We start from the raw sequence: 17,155 nt of genomic DNA, 5'->3' as shown, positions 1-17,155 counted from the left end.
AAGGGCCTTTTTCTCACGTCGTTTTAAGGGTTTAAGGGCCTTTTTCTCTCATCGTTTTAAGGGTTTAAGGGCCTTTTTCTCTCATCGTTTTAAGGGTTTAAGGGCCTTTTTCTCACATCTTTTTTAAGGGTTTAGGGGCCTTTTTCTCACGTCGTTTTAAGGGTTTAAGGGCCTTTTTCTCACGTCGTTTTAAGGGCCTTTTTCTCACATCGTTTTAATGGTTTAAGGGCCTTTTTCTCACATCGTTTTAATGGTTTAAGGGCCTTTTTCTCACATCTTTTTTAAGGGTTTAAGGGCCTTTTTCTCACGTCGTTTTAAGGGTTTCAGGGCCTTTTTCTCACATATTTTTTAACTCAAATAATGTGGTATCTACACAATTCAATAACACACGGTATAAAAAACGAACACAATGATTTAGAGGACAAAAGCAAAAGACAAAGAAGAACTCCATTATTTAAGATACTTCATGACCTCAACCTACTACTACAAATACTACAACTACTACTACCTCCAACTATTACTAATAATTATATTTCATGACCGTAGTTACATTTCAGCGTAAGTTTTACCTGCAGGTAAGATGGAGGTAAAACTGCAACTGAAATGTAATTTATTTTGTTGTTTCCGTCACCCTCAATGGTCGTTTGTTGTTTTCACTCTATCTTGGTTTTATTTCTCTTCTTTTTTCACATTTGTTTCTAATAACAACGCAGTACTTGTATAACAGGGATATGAAATTAGTTCACATAAAGAACTGTCATTGTGACGCAGTGTAGGCGTTGTTGGAGGCGTGATATGCTCATTGCATTTTTAGCTCACCTGGACTTTAGTCAGGTGAGCTAATGTGCTGAAGCAGTGTCTGTTGGTGAGTGAGTGAGCGAGTCAGTCAGTCCGTAAACACTTCAGTCATTATCACTTGAACCAAACACACGATTTTGATTAAACTTGGCCACGAGCTTCATATCTGATCCCTAACGAAGGTTTATTGGCCGCATCAAAATCTGTGCTCATTGATGGGGTCTATGGGGGTTGGGGGGAGGAGTTTTGACTCCCCCCCACCAAAAAATTAGGTATTTGCTCTCTTCTCCAAAACTACACACACGATTTCAATGAAACTTTACCACAACCTTATCACCCGTGATGTACCAAAGCTTGTTCACGGCATTAAAAAAAAATCAGGGTCTGCGGGGGTCTGTGGGGGATTTGAGTGACTGTTGCTCCTGATCCAGGTGAGCTTCAGGATGTATGGTCCTATTTTTTTCTTTTTACTCCATTTGAACGTCTTCCATCCGTGTCGGTTCTGCGAGTCTCTGTGAAGAGTTCGAGGGTTTGTTTTTGTTCAGCTCTTTTCTTGAAATGTTCCATTCTTGTGCTGTCTCAGATTTCCTGTTTTCTTCTGCCTCCCTATCCCTCCCCCTTTCCCATCTCGTCCTCTCGAGATGGTCCGAAAGCCTTTGTGCACATTAGGCAGTCGTGACCCCAATGCAGACATTTTAGTAATTGTGCTAGGAACGTAAATTTCTACTTAACACGTCAAATGTGGTGGCTTCCAGCCGTTGTTTGAAGGACCAATTTTGACTGTTCTTTATTTGAGACAGGAAGTGGGGGTGGGTGAGGGGAATGAAGATGTAAATGGGGAGGGGAGGGACAGAGGGTAGAGATCAGTGCCAGAGGATGGGATAGGAATAACCATGGTTTGGTTTCACACAAGATGGCACATCAGCAAATTAGTCAAATATTTACTTTTCATTGCAGTCACTCAACTCCAAAGGTTTTGAAAAAGGAAATCTCAAACATTGCTGCATTCAGTGAGTTTGGATAAATATGGTTGTCTTGCCTTAATAAATGGCTGATTCGTCCACAATACAAATTGTTTGTCCTGCTACTGAGACTTCTGACACATGGATTCTTCTTCTTCTTTCATATGGCAGCTGGGTAGCTATCAGTTTGTTGGGGGCACAGCTATACCACTGATGCTGTGCCCCTCTACCAGTGCACCAGTACTCATTTCACTGACCTCAGAAGGATGACAGGCTGAGTCAACCCCACCTAGTGTTAATTCAGTGCCAACAGGGCTCAAACTCAGGACCCTAATATCCCAAACCAGCCACCCTAACCACTGAGCCAACAACAGGCTTACACGTTGGTTTATCATCAGTATGTTGCACACATTTTAGCTTCATCAGAGTTTCACGTCATTTAGGAAAAACCACCAATGCCAATTTACCACCAACATGACCGTACTACCAGTACTGTATGTGCTTAGTTTGATATCAACTTCAATTAATTCACCACTTGCATTCCATCCATTAGTGTACTTTCAGTACAAATTCACCGCAGACACTACTTTACTATCTATTTTAAATGACAACATTTACTGGTGTACTACCTGTTCTAGTTTACCACCCGCAGTTGTGTTCTCCCAGGACTAGTGTACTGCCAATCCTATATTATTGACAGTTTTGGTGTAATTCCAGTACTTGTTTACTTTAGTAGTAATAGTGTGCTACCAGGAGCTAGTTAACCAACAATACTAATTCCCGAGCACAATTATTTTATTTTTCCAGTACTAGTCCATCACCAATGCTATAAGTTTCCCAGTAACACGAGAAACCAATTATTTAGTGGATTAATAAAGCCAAATCGTCTCCCTCCCCGTTTTCTTCTTCAACATCCCCTCAACCTCACCATGGCAGAAAATCCTGCATAAGCACAGGAAGCTCATATTTATTGTTAAAATCCAACATTTTTTTTCCAAAGTTCAATTCCAGGTCTGTTCCTTGGCCTCGGAGTTCCGTTTGTTTAGTATCCTGCACGAGGAATGTATTTTTTGGTTCAAAATGAACATCTTTTTTATGCCTGCTCGACGAACGGAAAAGTAAGTTTTAATTTTTTCCCCCTTATTTATTAATTGGGTCATGTTTGCTGTCATTACCTCTGCCACTGAAGGTGGACGGGGGCTATGTTTTCACCCATGTCTGTTTTGCCTGTCTGTCTGTTTATGAGCAGGATATCTCAAAAAAGTTGTGCACGGATTCAGCCGAAACTTGGTGGGCAGGTTGGGTGTGTAAACAAGGCCGAACTGATTCGATTTTGGTGAAGATCCGGATCTGGATCCAGATACAATAACTTTTTCAGTCATTCTTCACTATTGATAGATCGTGCCAAAAAAACGATATATAGCAGGATATTTCAAAAATGTTGCGGATGGATTTGGCCGAACCTTGGTGGATGAGTTGGGTAGGTGACAAGAACAAGCTGCTTAGATTTTGGTTAAGGTCCAGATGCAGATCCAGTCTATCAGTGAGACATAAAACGTGGACTTCCTCCTGGCGGAGGGATGCATTCGACAAAGTTGTTAACTCTTTGAGTTGCTATTATTATCATCATTTATTGCAACAAGTTTTTCATGTCATCAATCACTTTGGAGGAGAATTTTTTTCATTAATAAGCAACAGTTAAACACTGTAGAGTTCGGTCATGAAGGACACAGTGACCTGATAAGGCATGATGTTGTGCAGAACATGACCTCTTGAACTCCTCCACTTGTTTTACAAAACCCAATTGTTGTTTCAAATACCGAATTGAATGGTCGCTGATTTATTCGACTGTCACTCTTTCAACGATTCAACTTTATCTTTATAACAACACGACTTGTAAATATGGTATTATTCAGAATTTAAAACGTGTTTTTTAATTTGTTGATACATTTTGTGACAGCAGTTTGAATGCGTGTGTTCAACACGATGGTGCAGAAGTAGCACACTTAGTTTTGACCTGTCTCGTCTGGGTATTATTTCCGACACAATGGTAAACTGTCCAGTCAGTGCTTCGCCGGCACAGCGGGTGCCGTCCCTTGGACGTTAAGCTGAATGTCCTGTCTGCTAGCATTAGCTTGTGAATACAAATGTCTTTCACGAAGAGTAGGCAAGTTACCACCGGCAACCCTGAACAAACTACAAATTCCTGCCCAAACCAAATCCAGTCGAACGGCAGACGTGGCCAGTTGGTTCGTGAAAAACTTGGGTTAAAAACCTTCTCTGGCTGACCCCACTAGAAGGTAGAAATATTTGGGGCCATGAAATAATAATTGATAGTCGTAGTAGTCGTAGTAATAGTGCTTATCTGGATGAGAGTCATATTTATACTCATTATGTTGGAAGTTTTACTTTAGCTTTTAAATGAGTCATTTAAATGGTGACATTTATTGGGAAACTCTCAAGGTATACTCTCATTCTGGTGTTTCCCATCCCTTAGCGTGATGTAAAAGATGTAATCTCACCACTCACTTTTGAGTTGAACTACCAGCTGAAAGGCCAAGCGTCGGGAAAGCGTAGCCGTCAACGCCGAAGCCCCGAAGACTTTCCTGTATTGAAGCCTGTTCTACGCTGGAATCAAGGCCGGGGGACGAGCGCTATTGCACAGGTGAGTTTATGCAGGAGATCTCTTGACTTCTTAAAATATGGTTATGAATGTAAAGTTTAAAAAACATTATCGATAACAATAAGTGTGTGTGTGCGTGTGTGTGCGTGTGTGTGTGTGTGTGTGTGTGTGTGTGTGTGTGTGTGTGTGTGTGTGTGTGTGTGTGTGTGTGTGTGTGTGTGTGTGTGTGTGTGTGTGTGTGTGTGTGTGTGTGTGTGTGTGTGTCCTCCATTGGTATGCATGCAAACTCCAAAACTTTGCATGCACACTAAGAGAATTCCAAGGGAGTGCATGAATGAAATCTGGGTGATTGCGTAAATTTAAACACCCATTTTGAAGACAATTAACGGTTTACCCCCATGAAAGTCTTATCCTTGGTTAGCCCAACTTCACCTCACAAGGGTCTGAGCCACCAGTTTGATTTGGCCAAGTCAAAGAGCCTCGTCTTGGCAACACAATCTACTCTCACAGGCTAATTAAAGTATATAATCGAAATATGATTTCGGATTTGAGGATCGGATATCATGGAATAAATAAGTGTTAAAATCTGGAGTGAAATTTGAAAATGTTAAGAAATTACTGATTTTTAGCTCGCCTGTTCGAAGAACAGAGAGCTCTAGCCATACTCCCGGCGTGAGCATCAGCGTCAGTGTGAGCGTCAGCATGAGCGCGAGCGTCAGCATGAGCGTCAGCATGAGCGTCAGCGTGAGCGTGAACGTCAGCGTGAGCGTGAACGTCAGCGTGAGCGTGAACATGAACCTGAGCGTGAACCTGAGCGTGAGCGTGAGCGTGAACGTGAACGTGAGCGTGAGCGTGAGCGTGAGCGTGAACGTGAGCGTGAACGTGAGCGTGAGCGTGAACGTGAGCGTGAACGTGAGCGTGAGCGTGAACGTGAGCGTGAACGTGAGCGTGAGCGTGAACGTGAGCGTGAGCGTGAGCGTGAACGTGAGCGTGAGCGTGAGCGTGAACGTGAACGTGAACGTCAGCGTGAACGTGAACGTCAGCGTGAGCGTGAACGTGAACGTCAGCGTGAGCGTGAGCGTGAACGTGAACGTCAGCGTGAGCGTGAGCGTGAGCGTGAACGTGAACGTCAGCGTGAGCGTGAACGTGAACGTCAGCGTGAGCGTTAGCGTGAACGTGAACGTCAGCGTGAGCGTTAGCGTGAACGTGAACGTCAGCGTGAGCGTTAGCGTGAACGTGAACGTCAGCGTGAGCGTTAGCGTGAACGTGAACGTCAGCGTGAGCGTTAGCGTTAGCGTGAACGTGAACGTCAGCGTGAACGTGAACGTCAGCGTGAACGTCAGCGTGAACGTGAACGTCAGCGTGAACGTCAGCGTGAACGTGAACGTCAGCGTGAACGTCAGCGTGAACGTCAGCGTGAACGTCAGCGTGAACGTCAGCGTGAGCGTGAACGTGAGCGTGAACGTCAGCGTGAGCGTGAGCGTGAGCGTGAACGTCAGCGTGAGCGTGAACGTGAGCGTGAACGTCAGCGTGAGCGTGAACGTGAGCGTGAACGTCAGCGTGAGCGTGAGCGTGAACGTGAACGTCAGCGTGAACGTGAACGTCAGCGTGAGCGTGAGCGTGAACGTCAGCGTGAGCGTGAGCGTGAACGTCAGCGTGAGCGTGAGCGTGAACGTCAGCGTCAGCGTGAGCGTGAGCGTGAACGTCAGCGTGAGCGTGAACGTCAGCGTGAGCGTGAACGTGAGCGTGAACGTCAGCGTGAACGTGAACGTCAGCGTGAACGTGAACGTGAGCGTGAACGTCAGCGTGAACGTGAACGTGAGCGTGAACGTCAGCGTGAACGTGAGCGTGAACGTCAGCGTGAACGTGAACGTGAACGTGAGCGTGAACGTCAGCGTGAGCGTGAACGTGAGCGTGAACGTCAGCGTGAGCGTGAACGTGAGCGTGAACGTCAGCGTGAGCGTGAACGTGAGCGTGAACGTCAGCGTGAGCGTGAACGTGAGCGTGAACGTCAGCGTGAGCGTGAACGTGAGCGTGAACGTCAGCGTGAGCGTGAACGTGAGCGTGAACGTGAACGTCAGCGTGAACGTCAGCGTGAGCGTGAACGTCAGCGTGAGCGTGAGCGTGAGCGTGAGCGTGAGCGTGAACGTCAGCGTGAGCGTGAACGTCAGCGTGAGCGTGAACGTCAGCGTGAGCGTCAGCGTGAGCGTGAACGTCAGCGTGAGCGTCAGCGTGAGCGTGAACGTCAGCGTGAGCGTCAGCGTGAGCGTGAGCGTGCGCGTCAGCGTGAGCGTGAGCGTGAGCGTGCGCGTCAGCGTGAGCGTGCGCGTCAGCGTGAGCGTCAGGGTGAGCGTGCGCGTCAGCGTGAGCGTGCGCGTCAGCGTGAGCGTGGCGTGAGCGTGGCGTGGCGTGAGCGTGAGCGTGGCGTGAACGTGAGCGTGAACGTGAGCGTGAACGTGAGCGTGAACGTGAGCGTGAGCGTGAACGTGAGCGTGAACGTGAACGTGAGCGTGAACATCAGCGTGAACGTCAGCGTGAGCGTGAACGTGAGCGTGAACGTCAGCGTGAGCGTCAGCGTGAGCGTGAGCGTGAACGTCAGCGTGAGCGTCAGCGTGAGCGTGAACGTCAGCGTGAGCGTCAGCGTGAGCGTGAGCGTCAGCGTGAGCGTGAACGTCAGCGTGAGCGTCAGCGTGAGCGTGAGCGTCAGCGTGAGCGTGAACGTCAGCGTGAGCGTGAACGTCAGCGTGCGCGTCAGCGTGAACGTGAACGTCAGCGTGCGCGTCAGCGTGAACGTGAACGTCAGCGTGCGCGTCAGCGTGAGCGTGAACGTCAGCGTGCGCGTCAGCGTGAGCGTGAACGTCAGCGTGCGCGTCAGCGTGAGCGTGAACGTCAGCATGAGCGTGAACGTCAGCGTCAGCGTGAGCATGAGCGTGAACGTCAGCGTGAGCGTGAACATCAGCGTGAGCGTGAGCGTGAACGTCAGCGTGAGCGTCAGCATGAGCGTGAGCGTGAGCAGGAACGTGAGTGGGAACGTCAGCGTGAGTGTGAGCGTGAGCGTCAACGTGAGCATCAGCGTGAACGTCAGCGTGAGCGTCAGCGTGAACGTCAGCGTGAGCGTGAGCGTGAGCGTGAACGTCAGCGTGAACGTCAGCGTGAGCATGAGCTTCAGCGTGAGCGTGAGCGTGAGCGTGAACGTCAGCGTGAACGTCAGCGTGAGCGTGAACGTCAGCGTGAGCGTGAACGTGAGCCTGAACGTGAACGTCAGCGTGAGCGTGAACGTCAGCGTGAGCGTGAACGTCAGCGTGAGCGTGAACGTCAGCGTGAGCGTGAACGTCAGCGTGAGCGTGAACGTCAGCGTGAGCGTGAACGTCAGCGTGAGCGTGAGCGTGAACGTCAGCGTGAGCGTGAGCGTGAACGTCAGCGTGAGCGTGAGCGTGAACGTCAGCGTGAGCGTGAGCGTGAACGTCAGCGTGAGCGTGAGCGTGAACGTCAGCGTGAGCGTGAACGTCAGCGTGAGCGTGAACGTCAGCGTGAGCGTGAGCGTGAACGTCAGCGTGAGCGTGAGCGTGAACGTCAGCGTGAGCGTGAACGTCAGCGTGACCGTGAGCGTGAACGTCAGCGTGACCGTGAGCGTGAACGTCAGCGTGAGCGTGAGCGTGAACGTGAACGTGAACGTGAACGTCAGCGTGAACGTCAGCGTGAACGTCAGCGTGAGCGTGAGCGTGAACGTGAGCGTCAGCGTCAGCGTCAGCGTCAGCGTGAGCGTGAGCGTCAGCGTCAGCGTCAGCGTGAACGTCAGCGTCAGCGTGAGCGTGAGCGTGAACGTGAGCGTCAGCGTGAGCGTGAGCGTGAGCGTGAGCGTGAGCGTGAACGTCAGCGTGAGCGTGAACGTCAGCGTGAGCGTGAACGTCAGCGTGAGCGTGAACGTCAGCGTGAGCGTGAACGTCAGCGTGAGCGTGAACGTCAGCGTTAGCGTGAACGTCAGCGTGAACGTCAGCGTGAGCATGAGCGTGAACGTCAGCGTGAAAATGTTAACGTTTTTGGTGCAACTTTTTTCCTTTCTAATGTTTTTATCTACCACACTATTTTTTTACTGATTACAATATACAAATACATATAAAATGACCGTTTTTACAGCCATTTTTCCCTGCTGTGCAGGGGTTGGCTTTTTCTTGAGGCAATGTTTTATGGCCGGATGGCCTTCCTGACGCCAACCCTGGTCGCCTCTTACGACACACAGGGATATGGTACACCTATTCTAACCGGGGCATACACCGGGAGCAGTACACTGGTACTCATTTTGCCGACCTTGGAAGGATGACAGGCTGAGTCAACCCCCGGTGTTGATTCAGCAGCAACGGGGCTTGAACTCAGGACCCTCGGATCCCAAGCCTCCACCCTAACCACTAAGCCAACATCAGGCTTAATATACAAATACATATATTGCTTTAAAATTATTTGGATCAGACTTCACTGCAATGATTTATAAAAACTATTATTAGACTAGTCTTTTAAAAACGCTAAATGTATAAACAGGTGAGCAATGGGTGGCTTTGACACCAACTCTCTTGTTATAACTACACATATAAGCATATTTAATGAAGTAAGGCTCTGTTCCCACCTTCTTTACCACCTTCTCTACCACCACTTCTGTTCCCACCACCTTCTCTAGATTCAGCGAAGCAATGGGTGGGATTTGCTAGGTGTTTGTAACCTTACTCCTCCAAGCTCCCAAGGTGTAATTGTGATGGATACCTATATAATTGGTGAGATGGTGAGCTCCAATCGTCAAATATGGCATTGGATGTGAAAAATTACTCATACACTGATCGGTAAGATACGCAAAGAAGGAGTCATGTGACCTCTTTTTTCAAAAACCAAAAATTGTACAAACACAACCGATACATTGCTTTACAGGTAATTTTACTGCTCATCTGACGACATACCTCTGAAGGGTGAAAGAAGAGTTTGGAGAAAAAAGGTTACCAGATTAGGGATGTTGTGTGTTTTTAACCAAGCTCATGCCCCCTCCTCTAAGGGGAAGAAGAAAAAGAAATACAAAAATGACATAAACTTAAAATAAATCGATAAAATAAATAAATAAATTGTATTTTCTTATTTGGATCTTGTGTTGATAAATTAGTATGATGCTCGCACAGACATGAGGGGTTGAATGGCCTCCACCTGTGTCTGATTTCCTTGTATTTCCTTGTATTAGCGAACTTAACGAAATGTCCACCATGCGAAAATTAAAAAAAATAAGCCATTTTGATCCGTGTATCGATATAGTTGTTTATCGAGTCATTACGATTGTCTGACAACAAAATGTACTACAAATATCTCTTTCACATGGTTTATATGTGGGCTCGTCGAGAGTTGGAACACCAAACAATTTTCATGTTCTGGCCCTTGATGGAAAAAATTCGATATTGTTTACCCCAAAGCATGACAACAAAATGTTCAATTTTGTTCACATTTCTGTCCAATATTTTGGAGCTTCATAAAGAAAATGTTTGTCTATAAATATGTGCTTAATTGTGGTAATCCAATGGATGTACATGGGATCCCGGGCAACGTCGGGAACCTTCGTGGAAGGAGGAAGGGAAAGGGTGGGGTGGGAGTCTGGAGGGAGGGGGTGGTGTGGCAGGAGGCAGGGAAAGGGGTGGGGTGGGAGTCTGGAGGGAGGAGGTGGTGTGGCAGGAGGCAGGGGAAAGGGTGGGGTGGGAGTCTGGAGGGAGGAGTGGTGTGGCAGGAGGCAGGGGAAAGGGTGGGGTGGGAGTCTGGAGGGAGGTGGTGGTGTGGCAGGAGGCAGGGGAAGGGGTGACAATGGGGGGACCTGCATTGGGTACCTTTGCTTTCACTCCCTCCCCCACCCTTCCTTGCTCCCCCTCTTCCACACTCCCACCATTCCTTGTCCTCCCTCCTCACTCTGCACTCCTTCCTCTCTCTCGCCTCTCCTGTCCTCACTCTCCTCTCTCCCCCTCCTCTCTCTCCCCTCCCCTATTCCTCTCCCTCTCCCACCTCTCTTTCTCTCCCCCCCTCCTTTCTCTTTGTATTCCCATCAGCGAAGTGACTTGTGGTATATGTTAGTTTGAAATAAACATCATTCTGATAAATTAGCCTTTAAAGAGGTATGGCTGGATAGCTCAGAGGGATTCCCTTTGACTTGTCACATGCTTTTCACTGCCAATCTGAGATACCCGTTTGATGGATGGGTGTTATTCTCTGCATCGATTGAAAGTCAAGTTTATCTACCATTTAATAGTGTTGGTGACAATTCAGGCTAAACCTCCATTACCATTACTTAATTTCCCTCAATATCACCTGTTTCAAGAAATGGCATTTCTTTCAAATCTGTCTCCAAGTCAAATCCCTTCGACCTGAATGATTTGTAGCTCATTTTGGCAATTCTCCACATTCGCTTTCTGCTGCGATCTCTTTTAACTTGAGAACATCACCCCCGAGAGCGCCGTGCCGCTCCTTTATAAGCTTGCGGTCCAGTCTCAAAGGGCACGTCCTGCTGTCGTGTTTCCAGACGGTCTTCGAGAGGAACTGCCTGAACCCTGATTGCACCACCGATCTGCGTGTGGAAGCCACGTTGATCCAGCCTGGGTAAGCGTTTTGTTTCCTATTCTGTCCTTTTTGTACTCCCTGAATGATCACAGATATGTTGAATGTCTTTTGTGTCTTGCTTGCATACAATGTGTGTATTTTAACTTTTTTGAGTTCTCAAAATGGTTGAAGAAAACCCCTGCACTGATCGTTTCTTTTTTTTCCCACAGGTTTACTTCTAAAACAAAACAACCTCAAACAATATCATTGTCAAAGGTGATCCTCTAAGTGTAAAATTACACCTGCAGGTTTTACTATGGTCTTCTGGGCTTAGAGATGACATTTGTCCACTCTGCAGGGAGGTGACATCCAAAGCTAGTGCTTTGGTTTCGTGTCCGTCACTCCGAGTTATTTGGGTAAAACTAAGGGTTTCCTTTTATAGTGTAATGACAGGAAGGGATGGCTATTTTTACAACAGTGGGAGCTGTTACAGATTGGACTGGGTTGATGCCCAATGGAGTCAAACAGGGTTTTCTTTGCTTTGTTTTGGAGGATTGTGGACCCCTTTCGCTTGCAGGGCAATGACATTAGGAGACATGATTGTACTTTGATATGAATAGGGAGTAGCAAAGACTTGAGGATTATGTTGGTGCAAACTTACTAGAATAACAAGGACATTAGGAGATATTGATTCACTTGTACATGGATAACTTTGTGGTTAGGAGATTACGGTTGTTGTTGGTGATTGCATAACGGATTGGGATTCAATTGTGAAATTATCCTGCTGGTTGTATCATCACTGAGGTGCGACTGCACGGCTGATGCAGTGCTCCTGCACATTAGTGCAGGAATTTGGAATTTAGAATTTGATGAGTGTGTTGGTGTCAATCATCTGCTGCTCTTCATTGAAAGACACCGTGGGATTTTTGAGGTACAGCAGTTAATGAATTCTAGCAGACAGGACTTGTGTTGATCTGCATCGGTAGATGGATGGAATGAATGGAAGATTGATCGATGAGACAAACAACATTATGCTAACTGCTGTGGGAAGGAATGAGAAGCTGACACGTCAGCTTTAACCCTTCGTCTGAGCAAAAGAGGGCATTGACCCTTTGCTCTTTTCTCCGACGAAGGGTTTTTGCCTGAAACATCAGCTGCTTGCTTCCCATGGTGGTTAGCATTATTCCGATCAACATTCTGTTGATTTCATCCATTATTAACGAAACAGCAGCTCGGTTGGTATTAGATGCACAGCTAAAGATGTTCCTGATGCATATCGCCGTTGCCCCTCGATGCCTGTCCCTTTCTCTCCTTACCTTGATGTAAAAATAGTCAGAAGTTTAATTATAAGAAAAACAATAGCAAAAGCATTATAAACTAGAATGGCACTCGGTAGAGGCGTAGAGCGCATCCCTCCGCCAGGCTGAACAGTTCACGCTTTGTATGCCACTGATAGGCCGGATCTCGATCCAGACCTTAACCAAAATCTAAACGGCTTGTTCTTGTTACATACCCAACTCATCCATCAAGTTCCGTCCGAATCTGTCCACAACATTTTTTAAATATCATGCTATATATCGTTTTTGAACGATATAATACATGAAATATCATGCTATATATAACACTCAATGGTGAATAATGAGTTTGAAAATTATCAGATCCGGATTCGGATCTTCACCGAAATTGAATCGATTCGTCCAAGTCACACACCCAATGTGTCCAAGTTTCGTCTGAATCCGTCCACAACATTTTTTGAGATATCACGCTATATATCGTTTTTGACCCGATCTCTCAATGGCGAAGAATCAGTTAAAAAATTATAGTATTCCAATCCGTGTCCGTATCCTCACCAAAACCTCATAATTTCGTCCTCGTTACACACCCAACCTCTCTTCCAAATTCCGTCCAAATCCGTCCATAACTTTTTGAGATATTGTGCTCACAGACAGACAAATGGGTGAAAATAACCTTTGTCCAGGTTCGGTGGCAGAGGTAACTGGATGAGCGATTTGGCAAACCACCTTCTTGCATCATGCAGACTCGGTGGTGACTTTGTGATGACTCGGTGGTGACTTTGTGGTGACTCGTTGTTGACTCGGTGGTGACTCGGTGTTGACTCGGTAGTGTAATAGTTGGAGGGTCTGCTCTGCACATGGGAGATTGGCGGATTGAACCCTGGCATCGTCATATGAAAGACTAAAAATGGTACATGTTTGTTGCCTTGCTTGATGCTCAGCATTTGAAAATGATAGAGCACTGACAATGAAACATGAGTTGGTAATAATAGTGCAGGCTATGATGAGCCTCATGGTCTCCTCCTGCGTCAAAAGTCCTTGTAAGGGAACTGGTATCATTATTATTATTATTATTATTATTATCATCCCAAAAGCACAAGGACCATGAGGTTGCGATCACTGAAATTGATGGTCGACATAATTAAACCCGTCAACGTCTTGAGTGGGTAACAAGTCTATTCTTAACACAGAAATCTATTTTCAAATCATTTGCAACCATAACACAAATCAACTTTGAGAGCAAGATGTTATAACCTTAAACTGTGGAGCGAAAATGAATCCACGAATCCGCTGTTCAAGGATCCAACGGAAACTCGAGACTTCAGGATTGATTGCCAAGGCTTGAGGACATATTGTCACGTTGAACTTGCTTCTCTTCTTTGCTTTGCTCAAACTCCACACAACATAAGGGGGAGCAGAGTTTTTAAACAGCATTATTTTTTGTCTCTAATCCTCATACCAGATCTGGTCCACGTCTTCCATTATCTGTCCACATGACCGACTGTTGACACGTTCAAGCGCCGATACGTCGGCTCCCTTTCCATCACCGGGACACGTTCGCTCTTCCTCGAACTTCCATCATTGCCCGATATAACCGAGATTCTGTACTTGTTGGTACAAAGCCCTTCAGTTGTGGAAACCTCAGTATAATAAGTGTTAACTCGCTGTCACTGCAGACTTGCTAAACATGGCGAACAAGTGCAGATTCCTTGTCCATCCATGAGATCTTGCATGGATGGGTACCTGTAGCTGCTTGGTTGTTGTTAAATGTTGTTGTTTTGAGTCATGTTTGCACAATTTTTATGTTCAGCTTTGCCAATAATAACCATTGTGGATGGGCTCACATTTCGACTCGCTTTGGTGCCAGTTTTACTTGGCTGTTTTTGGAAATGTGATATTTTTACTTCCTCAAATACACCGATTAATTATGACTGGGACAAGATTTCTCTTACTAGATTTGGGCAGCTTGGCATTTATTCGGCCCCTTCCAGTTTCACCAGAGGGGAGTAGAGGTTTGCCCTCCGTCTGTCAATCTGTCTGTTCCACCTGTGGTTTTTCAAACCTTTTCCCCCCCCATACCCCTCAACATATTGTGCTGAAACTTGGTACATGGCTTTATTATGATAAATTACAAAACTAGTTCGAGTTTCAGGGCATTTCGTCAATTTTTCACAGAGTTGTGCCCCTTTTGGACTTCGAAAATATCACATCAGTCGGGGGAATGTTTTGCAAAGCAATTCTCGCTCTTGTTTATTATTTTGTTGTTACTCTTGGGAGCCTTTGCTACAACTTATGGGCGTTATGAATCTGAGTCCAAGCCCCATAGCGGACTTTGTGCTCTAACCTATCGGCCTGAATCAGCTCGATCCATTTTGTTATGTCAGAAAGTGGAGTCAAGTTTTGTTATTTTGCGAATTGGAGTCAAATATGAGGATAGTGCTTGGATGAGAGGGTTCCATGGAAGGCTGGTGTTTTTGGCTGATGGGACGGTGGGAGGATAGCTCAGTTGGTGGTATGCTTACCCATGAGTTGTTTAGTTGTTGCATACACCCTTTAGATGTCGATGTAAAGTCGGCTACCCTATTTGTATTCGGTTTGTGAGCGGTGAAGATCTCACTGTAGCCATCCAAGAGAGTAGGCTGTTGTGAACCGTATCCGCACTTCCCCCGAGATGACATAGGAGAAAATTAGTTGAATACAAAAACAAATTCATAGATTAACTTGATTTGCAAGGATATGGCACAAACATGGGAGCTCAAATTGGTCTCCTACCACGTCGACATCTCGCACAGTGTTTGGAACCTTCATCGTGACAAATTCCACTGCCATTTAACATGAGATCACTCATTTACGTACACTTGCCTGTGCATTCGTAATCATATCTATTCCCTGCCTTAACGATTCCCAATCAAAGTATTTTAGGATTGCATGTTGCACTGTATGTAACGTGTACCTCCCAATAATACACGAAAGGTTTCAACCAAAGTTAATTTGCTGTCATGCTCCTTACAATCCCAGTTGCATTTCTTTATACTTGGCCTCAAGTACTTGACCTGGAAAGGCCCATAAATTGTGAGGATAAGAATAGATACTTGTAAAAAGCAGAGTTAAGCTTAATTTGCAATTCGTTTCGCATTTATATCACTTTCTTATATCGTAACTACCTGGAGTACCCGACGTTGCTCAGGGAAAAAATAGGAATAAGAAAGGGGTAAATTGTCGTGGTTAATATTTATCACATTTATATATCTCATTTAATTTGGACACATTTCACATTTCTTTGTCGTTGTCAGCGTTCGTCATCAGTGCTCATGAGGTTGTCATGGAGGTTGTTGTTATCAGCAAGCAAGTTATTTTGCTCCCGGCAGATAAAGCTCAATCGCTCTGTCTCGATCTTGCAGTAGACATCAACCAGAAACTGCTGAGAGTCGTCACATCTGCAGTATATGGTTGCCCTCTCTCATCATGATGTGGTAGCCGTAGTACTGCAGCTGTGTGAGTTTTCATCCATCCTGTCCAGTAGCAGTCTTGGCCAACAGATGGATGCTGGGGCCATCTGTTCCATATGGGAACACTATGGGATACTGGAGTGGATCAGAAGATGCTTGCAGCTCACTGATCCTTTTAGGTTCCCCATCGTGAAGTCTGAGGACAATGTCTCTGGGTTATGTTGGCTCACTGTCCATTAGGATGGCGACTTTTGGTGCAGACTGGGCATTGTAGCGGTGTGTGCGCTCACTTGCAGTCGCTTGTTCTCTCTGATGATGATCTGGTGCTATTCAGAGTTGCCTCCTTTGGCAAGTACATCTCTTGCAGTCTTGAGCTCACGGAGCAGATGGTTATTCTCGTGAAACCACTTTGTGAGCATCTCAAGGATGTGTGGTTTGAGGCCGCTGCGGTTCCTGGCAGCCAGTTCCTTGTCATGTGAGTCCAGGAAGTAGACCTGTAGGAACTTTGGCTGGCCTTCTTCAGGTGGGAGCAAGTTGCCAATGTGGTGGAACACTTGACCTTGGATCCGGAAGCTCGGGTTCCAGCCCTGGACTTCAGCTTCCTTGTGCCCGAAGCTCGTCATCGCAAAGCTGCCATTATACATCTGAATGTTGGCAAGGAAGTGCTTGCTGAGGGGACCTTCGCCTGAGAGAAGTTCCTTCAGCAAGGGAGGAAGGGCAGAAGAGGGCTCAAGGATGACCTTGCCATCGCTGCAGCACACACCCTTGGTCTCTCCCTTGAACTTGTAAGCAGAGCAGTGGGTGCAGACTTGGTCCATGCAGTTGTTGGGTCAGCCAGGTCATACGTGAATGCCACGCTGTTGGCAGTGTTGTCCTCTTGTGCCCCGGCCAGTGCTCGTGCTTCAGCAGTGCAGTGACTCATTGCCTAAAGTCTTGCATCACACTCTTCCTCAGGCCGAAGTCACATTTGCCACGGCAGCCATGGGGTCTCCAAAATCTACGGCCACTCGCAATTATACGGCGGCCGCAGTATTTCCACAGTCACACAATGTTGCAGTCACATATGTTTTTATTTTTCGGGGAGCCGCACGGCATATTTAGAAATTGTGGAGACTGAAAACGTGGGAGTGCCTTACGGTCTTTGATTTGATGTCGCACGGTGACCTTAAGGGGGCCCTGCGGCGGCCATATAATTTTCAAGGCAGACGCAAGGTAGCCTCAAGATGCCCGCAAGGTGACCGCAGGGGGGCCCGAAGGCGAACGTGCGGCCAGACGGACGGGAACGAGTGGGTTCATTTTTTTACCAGTTCTTTTGTTTCGGCTTGTCGAATTTCTACGGCGAACGTAGAAATGAAAACAGTTATAACTCCGCGTTATAATTCCACGGCGACCCCTACGGCCTGTAAAAGATAGCCAAACGGCATAGGGCCACCATGAGGCCACCTCAGAAACTCTGCGGCCGCCTCACGTTTCTGT

The 17,155-nt window shown here is 46.6% G+C and overlaps 2 protein-coding genes across 3 annotated transcripts in view; both read left to right on the top strand.

Annotated features, from left to right (window-relative positions):
- ITGA9 (integrin subunit alpha 9) overlaps positions 1–17,155 on the top strand; it is a 183,283-nt gene that overhangs the window by 110,012 nt on the left and 56,116 nt on the right. For both annotated transcript variants that reach the window (XM_085874357.1, XM_085874356.1), the window contains 2 exons: positions 4,258–4,425; positions 10,919–10,995. In XM_085874357.1, coding sequence (XP_085730483.1) covers positions 4,258–4,425; positions 10,919–10,995 — 245 coding nt within the window. The remainder of the gene's footprint in view (positions 1–4,257; positions 4,426–10,918; positions 10,996–17,155) is intronic.
- LOC147030375 (uncharacterized) lies at positions 5,176–10,456 on the top strand. The gene is made up of 5 exons (XM_085872038.1): positions 5,176–5,205; positions 5,745–6,659; positions 6,959–7,219; positions 7,685–8,087; positions 10,449–10,456. The coding sequence occupies exons 1-5, from the start codon at positions 5,176–5,178 to the stop codon at positions 10,454–10,456; spliced, it is 1,617 nt and encodes a 538-aa protein (XP_085728164.1).

The sequence above is a fragment of the Eptatretus burgeri genome, chromosome 3 (genome assembly GCF_056783735.1).
Source record: "Eptatretus burgeri isolate ZD-2024b chromosome 3, Ebu_testis_v1, whole genome shotgun sequence".
NCBI classification, from domain to species: domain Eukaryota; kingdom Metazoa; phylum Chordata; class Myxini; order Myxiniformes; family Myxinidae; genus Eptatretus; species Eptatretus burgeri.
Note: the sequence above shows the minus strand (reverse complement) of the source record. Positions and strands in the feature narration are given on the sequence as shown.

Excerpts from the sequence above, each read along its gene's own strand:
- LOC147030375 (XM_085872038.1), top strand. The coding sequence starts at position 5,176 with ATGAACCTGAGCGTGAACCTGAGCGTGAGC. Across the intron at positions 6,660-6,958 it reads GTCAGCGTGAGCGTGAGCGT|CGTGAGCGTGAGCGTGAACG; the intron begins GCGCGTCAGCGT and ends CGTGAGCGTCAG. Across the intron at positions 7,220-7,684 it reads GTGAGCGTGAACGTCAGCGT|CGTGAGCGTGAACGTCAGCG; the intron begins GCGCGTCAGCGT and ends CGTGAACGTCAG.